General features: G+C 43.9%; 1 protein-coding gene across 1 annotated transcript in view; it reads left to right on the top strand.

The window, feature by feature from the left end:
- Positions 1 to 11,549, top strand: part of LOC121303296 (exostosin-1c) — a 71,517-nt gene extending 59,968 nt beyond the window's left edge. The window contains exon 3 of the mRNA XM_041233886.1: positions 11,408 to 11,549. Within this exon, the coding sequence (XP_041089820.1) occupies positions 11,408 to 11,549 (142 nt within the window). The remainder of the gene's footprint in view (positions 1 to 11,407) is intronic.
- Positions 11,550 to 12,241: the final 692 nt, after the last annotated feature.

Consider the following 12,241-nt stretch of genomic DNA (forward strand, 5'->3'; position numbering starts at 1 on the left):
GCCAACTGGCATGATGTCACAGCACGGCAGCCATCTTAGTAAAGGAAGGACTTGCACATTATGAATACATCTTAGGGAGCAAATTGTTTTCAGATTGGATAAAAACCAACTCTGCCCTCCACCCAAAAGGCCAATTCCTTAACCTTTACAGGAGCACAAAGACCAACGCTGCCCAGCTCACCAGCGCTACACTGGCTATGGGAGGCACAGGGGACCCCCAAAATAAGAAATGTATATAGGAGTTCATGTTTGAATATTGTATTGTCTCTGAGTGACGTGCGCTGGAGAGAGCTGTGTAATCCACCTCTCTGTTGAAGCCAAACGCACAAAGCAATCAGATGATACACACAGCAGCTCAGAGAGAGAGAGAGAGCTCTGTGAGACTGGGATCGGATGAGACCGAGATTAGAGATTACAGCAGGATAAGGAGAGCCAACACCACATTATATCTAGAAGATCTTATTGATAGCAGTGGACAGTATGTACCCTCTCAGTGTAATAAATGTATGAAATCTGTGTCTATTCAATTAATCTAGATCCCAATTCCAAAATTGTTTAACCCCTTCAGTATGGTGGCTGAAAAATAAAAAGTGATAGCAAATCTACATAGGGATGTACAGTAGCTGCAACCAGGGGGCTGAAACGGGGTGATGACATCAGAGAAAGGGGTGGGGACATCTAAAAAACTCCAGCCACACAAACAGGCAGACGGGGCTCCCGAGTGGCGCAGCCAGTAAAGGCACTCCACACTATAGCTTGGAGATCGGCAGTTCAAATCCAAGCTATGCCACTGCCAACCGTGGACAGGAGCTCCCGGGGGCTGGTGCACAATAGGGGTTCGGTCAGCTGGGGAGTCCTTGGCTCACCGCACACCAGCGACCCCTGTGGCTGGCTGGGCACCTGCAGGCCAACCTGTACACAATTCAGAACTGCGTGCGCCTCCGATGCTGTAAGTTCTGAATATAGCTTCACGACAGGCTTGCTCATGGCTCTCATTTTAGAGGACGCGGATGCGAGTGCAAGTCTCTCCCAGATTGAATAATAATTGTACATTACAAAATTGAGATAAAAATTGGAAAATGAATAAAAACAATTGTTAAAAAAAAACAACATTAAGTCAGGCTGATCATTTAGAAAGCGTCTACCAGAAGTTAGATTTTATGGTAAAGCAAGGTTATGGTGAATGTTGTCAGCACAGCAATATTTCTGATTTTATTTTAGTATGTCTATTTATACCATATCTCAGAAGTGGATTCTGTAATGAATATGGCCTTCTTAACTAAACCAGCAATCTGTTTAATGAAATAATGGAGTTTGAATAACACTGCAGTATAAAACAGAAACACATGCCTTTCTGTCTTTTTTTTTTTTAAATATATTTTCTTTGTAATTAGATGCCACTGACTCTTAAACTAACCCTAGATACATTTTATTCACATAGTGTCTAGATTGGAGAGTAAATTACTCAATGACCCAAAACTTTATCTGGAGCGCTGGTTGTAGCTGCTGTCTCACTCCCTCTCTCCCCTGCACCTCTCTCTAATCAAGGGGTCTTGTCAGAGATGATGGGGGGTTAATATGCCCCAAGATGCCTGTGCAGTGCGGCCCAGCTTCAGCATTGCTACATTCCTTCAACCCACTTGCCATGTGTTTCTGCCAAGTAACATTCTTCCATACCCATTCATCCACACAATCTTCCAACATCCACAGCACAAACACAGTACTGTGTGTCCCTGCAGATGGTAATGAGCTCTGCTTTTTATTGCTTGTGAAATCCACACGGTACAACTGTGTGTGTGTGGAAACAGCATTATATAACCAAGGTTTATCCCAAAGGATGCAAACCGATCACTAAAAATAACTACATAAAATTGTAAAAAAAATACTACTGTTCAACTTTTTTTAAATCATAGTGCTTTTCTATTTAACGACTTATATTCTAAATATATATATATGGTGGTATACCCTGGTGTGGGGCGTGTGCTCCTGGTATACCCTGGTGTGGGGGGGTGTTTTCCTGGGATACCCTAGTGTGGGGTGTGTTCTCCTGGTATACCCTGGGTCCATTGAATACTCCCAAAGGTTGCATAATAGTTTGATTTAAGCCTCATTGCGGATCAAGTTCACCCAGTAACATACTTGACAACATTTGGAAACTGTTCAGCGGGATGTCTCCGGGGCAGGGGGCGGGTCATGTGCATCACACACATGGGAGGAGTCATACGCAAAAAACACTCATTATCATATAATAGACGTATCCCCCCCCAACTCAACACGACACGACCATCATGACAGTAAAAATAGACACAATGAAGCGTTCTTCCCTTTGTATGAGTTAGTGATCAGCAGATGTGTCAGCCGCACGAAGAGCACAGCGTGTGGTTTTCACTAACTCTACCGTGCAGAATAAATGATTTTTTTCCTATGGCTAAATATCAGGACTTTCTTCCTATGCATCGGGACGCGGGACATTTACTAGGAAATCGGGACTGTCCTGACCATATAGGGACTCTTGGCATGTATGCAGTAAGGCTGCACTAGTACCCTGATGGCAATGGCTTCTATCAAGATGATCCACTGAGCCAGACCTGTGTGGATGATTTGAGGAGCATGACACAGTCCAGGCGCGTCCATGGCTGCATTCAGCCCCTGATCAAGACTTGAACAATGTATTTGTTATCATCATGATCCAGTGCCTGCTGTAACTCAGTGTGCTGTTCATGTATGGTGTATTGGATATGGCAAATGAATTGTAATAATGAACACCATGGCAATCAATACCTAGTACGATTTTTCAAGTTGCACAGTGAAACAGGTGTATCTATAAGAACAGGATTACCAGAGATCCAGTGAAAAACTGTGACAGTTTATTGTTCAATTTACTGACGCCTTAGCAACTCTGAAGTGGTTAAAATAACCATATGTGATAACACTGTCATAATTACAAAATTAAACATCGGGTGAATTTATTACAGATCATAACAACTCATTATTTTCTTTCTTTTGTCATCTAATTAAAACATGGTAAATGTACAAAAAGCCAGACTAGAAAAAAATAGATCAGCTGTTACCATTTAAATATGTGATATACACATCATCAGAATTATTAAACAAATAATCCTTAAGATTTCAGTTTTGAAGGGCTCTTGTAACCTAATACTTTACTCTCTGTTTATTTGCTGAGCACACTGATGCAGTCCCAGTTTTCCCAGGACGTCTAGTAACCCTATTTAAGAACCTATGCATATTTATAAGGTTGGTCTCCTGTCTTTTGAAGCAGGGTAGGGCCTTGCGGTGTGTTTTATTAGCTGCACCTCTCTCCACTGCAGGGCCTTTCCTTTTACTGTTTGATTTCTGTTCATGAAGGAATGTGACAGCCAGTGTGTTAGGAGCCGGGTGTAGCCATCGCTTCATTAATAAAATCTGTCTGATTAAAGACAAGCTTGTGTTCAGCTTCCAAGCCCCTGCCTCTCGGGCCTGGGAATAATCACTGCAACGTGCCCGCACAGTGAGTAAGCTCCCTGGTGGAGAGTGGCAGGAAACCCTGGAGCATTCCATGGAAAACATCTGGGGGCAGTGGCTGTGTGTGAGCTACTGTAATGTTTCAAACAGCTACTGTTGCCTGGAATGAAACTGTACAATAAAAAATAATGAATCGTAAAGCTGATTCATGTGTCAGTATCACCCTTGACATGTGCTCTGGTAAATAGAACAGCTGCATCGCTCCACTATATATGTGCAGTTTTGAAAAAAACACGTTGTTTTGTGTCAAGGAGGAAGAGCTTTGATTTAAGCGAGGGAGAGAACGTAAGGACTCTCCTCCTAGTGGCTAATAAGACAACATAAACCTGTACTTGCCTCTCGACTGCAGAGCATGCTGTTTAGCTGAATGGTAAGATGTTCGTCTTTGAACCGTATGGCTAGCGGTTTGCATTCAACCTGTTTTTGGCAGTGGGGTTTAGTGGAGATCTTCACATCAGTCTGTCTGTCTGTCTGGATGTCGACATTGTTCAGTTGTGGTGGATATTGAACACTGTAATGCGCTGCTGCTTGTTACTGACAGCTGCCAGCAGTGACGGGGGACGGATGTCACTGCCAGTCTTGTTTCATTGCTTTCTGCGGAAGATCTTCAGTCTATCCAGACCCTGCTCTCCCAGGCTCTCATCTTTTCTGATGAATTTGTGTGTGACTGGAGAGAACCCGATCAATGGGAACACAGGAGTCTGAGTAACTGATACAGACACCATCTGCTCTGTATGAGAGGAACAGCTTCATTCTGCAGCACTAAACCAAACCAAAAAATACAACTCCTGCTTACCGACTGGCTTGTAGTCATGCGATCGGCAGTATTCATGTTTCTGAAAGTCATCTAAAGATGAGATTTACTGGAATTAGTTTGTATTTGAACAAAAAAAAAAAACACCTCATGCTGTATTTTGATAACACAGGGGACTATTAAAACAGAACGGGCTGACAAAGAAATCTCAGCTCAGATATTTCCCATAGAACCTGTTTTAAGTTTATTATTTTGCAGTTTCCCCTGCATTTCCAGTGATTATACTGTGCATTTACCATTGCATGCCATGTATTTTTGATATGCTTTACCATACTCCTTACACTGCTTACCTATGTTTTACCATGCTTTTACTGTGGGGATCTTTTGTAAGGAATAGCAAGTAAAATGCTACAGGAAAGATTTTTTTTTTTATGATTGTGAGACAATTGAAAATATCATTAGTTTTCCAGAAAAGTAATGTATCAAGCCAGTGAAAGGCACACTGTTTTCCTCAGTGCTGGGCTCACGGCTGATCACTATAGCCCTGAGTTTTCTCCCTCTCGGTGTGGGCTGGGTGTGTTTAGCCTCAATGAAGCAGGCTTTCGAAAGCTCGCCCCAGGCCGGCGCTCAGTGCGAGGGAAAGATCAATATTTGCTTTTCCTGTTTTTCCTGCTTGGCTCAGCTCAGTGAATGCTGCTTCTGTGGGTCGCCTCTGTCCACACAAAACACACGCAGAGAGTGGGGCAGAGGTGTGTGGACTCAGTGTGCACAGTGTGTCTGGGGTTCGGTTTTCAAAACCAGGAAACGTAGCCGGAGAACTTCATCTGGTTTTGTTGTAATGTATGCGATATTAAAGGAATGCTTTTATACCCCCTGAAAATTGCTTTTATATATATATTTTTATCTGTTTACCTCTTTGTCTCTTTGCCTGTAATGTATTTTTCATTGGTGATTTGTTGGTGAATTTTTTAGATACAGTCATTCCAAAAAGCGCTTGGGGGGCCTGGTTTGTGGCGATGTTGGAACAGTATCATCTTTCTGACAGTCATAAAGCTAAAAGGATCCGCGCTGGCAGTACTGGGATGTTTTGTTCTCCTCTCTTCCTGTGGAAAAGCGATTTAGGAGGAGGGATTAAATGACAGGAAATGAAACTGCTACATTTTAAAAGCCAGCCAGTGAAAAGCAGACCCACAAAAGAGTGTGGAAGAGAAATAAAGGGGAAAATCCATATTAATTGGCGATTAAAATATGATGTAATATCAATAACTAATAGTCTTAGATTTCAAAAGATTCCAGTACTTTTTATTTTTATGTGTTACTTGCCATCTTGTGCACAGTAGACTACCAACTGATACAGATTCTAAGGACGTGCCCAGTGTAACGGCATTTACTCTATCTTTTTACAATTCAAACCTGATTTGCAAAAAGAGAATCTGTACAGCTGGCCTTTCTGTGATGCTGTTCAATTGCCTTCTGGTTCTGGGAGACAGAACCTCTTGTACCATAAGAGACAGCGTCAGCTGTACAGCACATTATTTGCTGCTCCGCTGTATCGTGATGTGCGCTCTGCTGTGTTCTCTGTTGATCTTGTTGGCACCACTGTGTAAATGGGTAAAATAAGAGTTTGGTGCTAAAAAAAAGAAGCTGGCTCCAGTCCAGCTTGAGAACAAAGCTCCGTACACTCGCAGCGCGCTCCTCATTTATCAGAGTTGGCTCGACCGTTCAGTTCAGCGGTTAAACAAATCCCAGACTCCCCAGAGCGTCAGAACCATAGCTCAGGGAGGTCTTTAATTATGACAGGGCTTTGAAAGAAGTGCCTGATTGGGAGGAAGTGTTGTCCTACCTGTGCTGTTATTAATACCAGCCTGGCTGCCCCACTGTGCTTATTGTAACGCCCGTATCTTATAGGATTTTGTATTGATCAGCAAGATTCAGTTGACACTTGTTATGGTAGCTGTATTGGTCCAGAGATTAAACTGTTTGTCATAGAACATTGATGTTAAAGCCGAGGGAACATGAAGCCACTTGGAACTTGGTTTCAGGAGGCAAGGTTTCAGGCCACTGCGTCTGCATGGTACACCAGAGGAGACTTGGGGTTTGATACAGCAAAGTTTCCTCAAACTAGGTCTCACGATCTCCTGGGACCAGGTTTCTGAAAATGTGTCATTGTGTTGCCTCAGGTTTAGGTTCAGTCATGTTAGATCGCTTCTCTGTAGTTATTCCACAAATGTGTGCCAATTAATTGTGGTTATTGACTTGCGTGTTGCATTGATATTTATCGTATGTGCAAGGACCCATTGTGAATAAGCCTCTGTGGCTATTACAGCTAATAATATGTCTGATTCTGTTTATGAAATCTGTAGCTCTACATGTTACTGAAATACAGGTAAAGCAGCAGCAGCACCCAAGCAGGGCTGAGGGCTCTCGTTTGCTCCCGTGCCAGAGAAGCCTGGGGAGATGTGAGTGGCAGGAGAATGAAAGCAGACGGAGCTGTAAAACCTGGAATAAAACTTAATTCAGTTCCCATAAAAAAAAGAGTCATGCCTGCAGGCTCTAACACAGAGTTAGCACTGCATACCCAGCATGCAGTGCCGTACACCACTCACACTCCCAGCAAATAGTGCCATACACCACTCACACTCCCAGCAAATAGTGCCATACATCACTCACACTCCCAGCAAATAGTGCCATACATCACTCACACTCCCAGCATGCAGTGCCATACATCACTCACACTCCCAGCAAATAGTGCCATACATCACTCACACTCCCAGCAAATAGTGCCATACATCACTCACACTCCCAGCAAATAGTGCCATACATCACTCACACTCCCAGCAAATAGTGCCATACATCACTCACACTCCCAGCAAATAGTGCCATACATCACTCACACTCCCAGCAAATAGTGCCATACATCACTCACACTCCCAGCAAATAGTGCCATACATCACTCACACTCCCAGCAAATAGTGCCATACATCACTCACACTCCCAGCAAATAGTGCCATACATCACTCACACTCCCAGCAAATAGTGCCATACATCACTCACACTCCCAGCAAATAGTGCCACTCCCAGCATCACTCACACTCCCAGCAAATAGTGCCATACATCACTCACACTCCCAGCAAATAGTGCCATGCATCACTCACACTCCCAGCAAATAGTGCCATGCATCACTCACACTCCCAGCAAATAGTGCCATGCATCACTCACACTCCCAGCAAATAGTGCCATACATCACTCACACTCCCAGCAAATAGTGCCATGCATCACTCACACTCCCAGCAAATAGTGCCATGCATCACTCACACTCCCAGCAAATAGTGCCATGCATCACTCACACTCCCAGCAAATAGTGCCATACATCACTCACACTCCCAGCAAATAGTGCCATACATCACTCACACTCCCAGCAAATAGTGCCATACATCACTCACACTCCCAGCAAATAGTGCCATACATCACTCACACTCCCAGCAAATAGTGCCATGCATCACTCACACTCCCAGCATGCAGTGCCATACATCACTCACTCACACTCCCAGCAAAGTGCCATGCATCACTCACACTCCCAGCATCTAGTGCCATCTCATCACTCACACTCCCAGCAAATAGTGCCATCTCACTCACACTCCCAGCTCTCTCTCTCTCTCTGTCTATATATCTATGTATTTGTCTTGCTTTTTACAGTATAATGTTAAAAGAAGCATAATAAATTTAATGACCTACATTTTAACTTCTAGTCGAAACGTTTGTCATTTAAGTCTTTTAGTCTTTTTAAATTTGGCCATCTCTCTTTTCTCGTCTAGATATTTTTCAGAGCTGAGGTGTGAAGGACAGAGTAGACTGTATCAATACACACACACACACACACACACACACACACACACACACACTGCTCGAAATCATGCAGCAGGTGTTGATGGCCTTTCTCCGTATGTGCGCTGTTCTAATTGGCAGATTAACTGTTAAAACAGACCTCTTAATATGCTGCCATTTTTAACACTGCCTGAGTTAGTTTTACAATGTAAAACAAACCAAAAAAATGTAATGACATTGAAGCTGCTTTCTAGTTATTTAAACTACTGCATTCGTTTGGTCTTCGAGTAATCAAGACCCAGGGTATACCAGGAGAACATTCCCACACCAGGGCAATGCGAAATAGGAGTCAGCATGGTCCAGTGGTTAAAGTCCAGGGCTAGTAACCAGAAGGTCACCGGTTCAAATCTCTCCTGTGCCACTGACTGACTCACTGTGTGTGACCCTGAGCAAGTCACTTAACCTCCTTGTGCTCCATCCTGCGGATCAGATGTTAAATCAATGTCCTATTGTAAGTGACTCTGCATATAATGCACAGTTCACAGCCTACCTCTGTAAAGCGCTTTGTGATGGTGGTCCACTATGAAAGGCACTATATAAAAGATATTATTATATATTGTTATTATAATTAAGTAAACCTGCAGTGAGTGAAGTATTTTTTACATTTCAAATACAGTTGTACCTGAAAATAGAGCCTATGTAGTTTGGTAAACAGACTAGCTCAGTCATCTATAAATAGATGTTTTCATGTGCAGTGTACAGGCCCAGTGCAGCCGTTCAATGCCCAGGAGTAGTCAGTCTGGTGTCTTGAGTGCTGTCAGCTCAGTGCTGAATGTCAGGGAGGAGGAGACTGTGTCAGTACCCTCACCCTGGTGCTGAATGTCAGGGAGGAGGAGGCTGTGTTGGTACCCTTGACCCTGGTGCTGAATGTCAGGGAGGAGGAGGCTGTGTTGGTACCCTTGACCCTGGTGCTGAATGTCAGGGAGGAGGAGGCTGTGTCGGTACCCTCACCCTGGTGCTGAATGTCAGGGAGGAGGAGGCTGTGTTGGTACCCTTGACCCTGGTGCTGAATGTCAGGGAGGAGGAGGCTGTGTCAGTACCCTTGACCCTGGTGCTGAATGTCAGGGAGGAGGAGGCTGTGAGGACCCTGGTGCTGAATGTCAGGGAGGAGGAGGCTGTGTCGGTACCCTTGACCCTGGTGCTGAATGTCAGGGAGGAGGAGGCTGTGTTGGTACCCTTGACCCTGGTGCTGAATGTCAGGAGGAGGCTGGAGGAGGCTGTGTGTGGTACCCTTGACCCTGGTGCTGAATGTCAGGGAGGAGGAGGCTGTGTCGGTACCCTTCACCCTGGTGCTGAATGTCAGGGAGGAGGAGGCTGTGTCGGTACCCTTCACCCTGGTGCTGAATGTCAGGGAGGAGGAGGCTGTATCAGTACCCTCACCCTGGTGCTGAATGTCAAGGAGGAGGAGGCTGTGTTGGTACCCTTGACCCTGGTGCTGAATGTCAGGGAGAGCTGTCGGACTCTCCTGGGGCTTCATCAGCCTCCCAGCTGACGGTGATTGTCGCATCCTTTTAAAATCTGTTGAAACCTGTGGAGTGTGTTGGCTTGCTCTCTCTATCTCTCTCTCTCACTCCCCATCCTGCCAGGCGCTTCAGCGTCAGGTTATTTCTGTGTCCTTCAGCGCTGCGTCCTTTCATGTCAACTACCAACAAAATAGGAATAGGACGGGGGGTAGATCCTCTTCTCCAAATATCCCTTTATCATGTGATAAAACATACCATAGTTACCACAATGATCTCTGCTGCATTCGCTGATATGGGAAATGCAATTGTCTTTAAGCTATAGGTGCTCTTTCCACAGCCCGTTTAATACGTGTAGGCTTCTGGAGCCAGACCATGGCTTTACACACCTAGACAACATGGAATCCAAGGGTGATGACATTTGGTCAGGGCAGTCCTTTGTGAGTGTGTTAGAATGCAAATGGAAATGTATTGATAAGCATATGGTAGCAAACGTGTTGGTAATGTTAAACCAGTTTGCAGGAGGTGACTTAAGTAGAGGTAACTTTGGTTTAAAATGATTGGAGAGGTGAGGCATGTGCAGAAATGTATGGGAAAGGAAAGTATGGTAAATAATTAACCACAGTAACCTTGTACAATAGAGTAGTCAGTGTGTGTTTGTGTTTGTATAGCCCTGTGTGTTTGTATAGCCCTGTGTGTTTGTGTTTGTATAGCCCTGTGTGTTTGTGTTTGTATAGCCCTGTGTGTTTGTGTTTGTATACCCCTGTGTGTTTGTATAGCCCTGTGTGTTTGTGTTTGTATAGCCCTGTGTGTGTGTTTGTATAGCTGTGTGTTTGTGTTTGTATAGCCATGTGTGTTTGTGTTTGTATAGCCCTGTGTGTTTGTGTTTGTATAGCCATGTGTGTGTGTTTGTATAGCCCTGTGTGTTTGTGTTTGTATAGCCCTGTGTGTTTGTGTTTGTATAGCCCTGTGTGTTTGTGTTTGTATTGTGTGTTTGTATAGCCCTGTGTGTTTGTGTTTGTATAGCCCTGTGTGTTTGTGTTTGTATAGCCCTGTGTGTTTGTGTTTGTATAGCCCTGTGTGTTTGTGTTTGTATAGCCCTGTGTGTTTGTATAGCCCTGTGTGTTTGTGTTTGTATAGCCCTGTGTGTTTGTATAGCCCTGTGTGTTTGTGTTTGTATAGCCCTGTGTGTTTGTGTTTGTATAGCCCTGTGTGTTTGTGTTTGTATAGCCCTGTGTGTTTGTGTTTGTATAGCCCTGTGTGTTTGTGTTTGTATAGCCCTGTGTGTTTGTGTGTATTGTGTTTGTATAGCCCTGTGTGTTTGTGTTTGTATAGCCCTGTGTGTTTGTGTTTGTATAGCCCTGTGTGTTTGTGTTTGTATAGCCCTGTGTGTTTGTGTCACTGTGTATTTGTGTTTGTATAACCCTGTGTGTTTGTGTTTGTATAACCCTGTGTGTTTGTGTCACTGTGTGTTTGTGTTTGTATAGCCCTGTGTGTTTGTGTCACTGTGTATTTGTGTTTGTATAACCCTGTGTGTTTATATAACCCTGTGTGTTTGTGTCACTGTGTGTTTGTGTTTGTATAGCCCTGTGTGTTTGTGTCACTGTGTGTTTGTGTTTGTATAGCCCTGTGTGTTTGTCACTGTGTGTTTGTGTTTGTATAGCCCTGTGTGTTTGTATAAACCTTTGTGTTTGTATAACCCTGTGTGTTTGTATAGCCCTGTGTGTTTGTATAACCGTACGTGTTTGTGCTTGTATAACCCAGTATGTCTGTGTTTGTACCGCAGGTACGACTACCAGGAGCTCCTGCACAACTCCTCCTTCTGCCTGGTCCCCAGAGGGAGGCGGCTGGGGTCCTTTCGCTTCCTCGAGTCCCTGCAGGTAAGCCTGCTGCTCAGTGCTGTGTCACAGCCATCGCCGATACAATAACCTGCATCAGAACGCTTGTGTTCTCTCTGTGCCAGCCTAAAAATGGCACGTTTCCATCGTTCTTTTAAAATCTTTTTAAAGCTCTTTACAAACACATCACATTGTTACTGTAATCAGTCGGGGTGTGATGATACACTAATCTCACGATGCAATATGTATCGCGATATGCAGGCTGTCATACTATTTGTATCAGATTCATGTGGTTGTCTGAATTGTCTACGATGCATAGTAAGATCAGAGGGTAATTTTAATGACACACTATTTTGTTCAAAGACAAAAATACAATGTTAGGGAGTTTTGTATCCATAGCAACTATAAAACACACTCATTCTTCATTCAAGAACCACATGGTCATCTACAGTTAACTGTGTTGTGCTTTTAGTCCTGTATTACGATACAAGCAATGCATACCTGTTATGATTGTCATGTATCAGTTGATAACATATAGATTTGGAATCTGTGGCTACTGAAAGTTTGACTGCATTTGTAGTCATCGCATTGTAAGAATGCCTAATGAGAAAACGGCACAGTGCAGATTGCACACTGTGCCAGCCTTTACGTTGAACAATATATTTATGATGAGACCTGTCATCGTTAGCTCCAGGAGAGACGGTAAAATGACAAGATGTCCCGGTAGGGGTCCTGAAAGGGTGAAGGACTGAGGTTTATTTTTGTGACCCCAAAGGGCTCCT

This window comes from Polyodon spathula, chromosome 32, assembly GCF_017654505.1.
Source record: "Polyodon spathula isolate WHYD16114869_AA chromosome 32, ASM1765450v1, whole genome shotgun sequence".
In the NCBI taxonomy this organism is placed as follows: Eukaryota; Metazoa; Chordata; class Actinopteri; order Acipenseriformes; family Polyodontidae; genus Polyodon; species Polyodon spathula.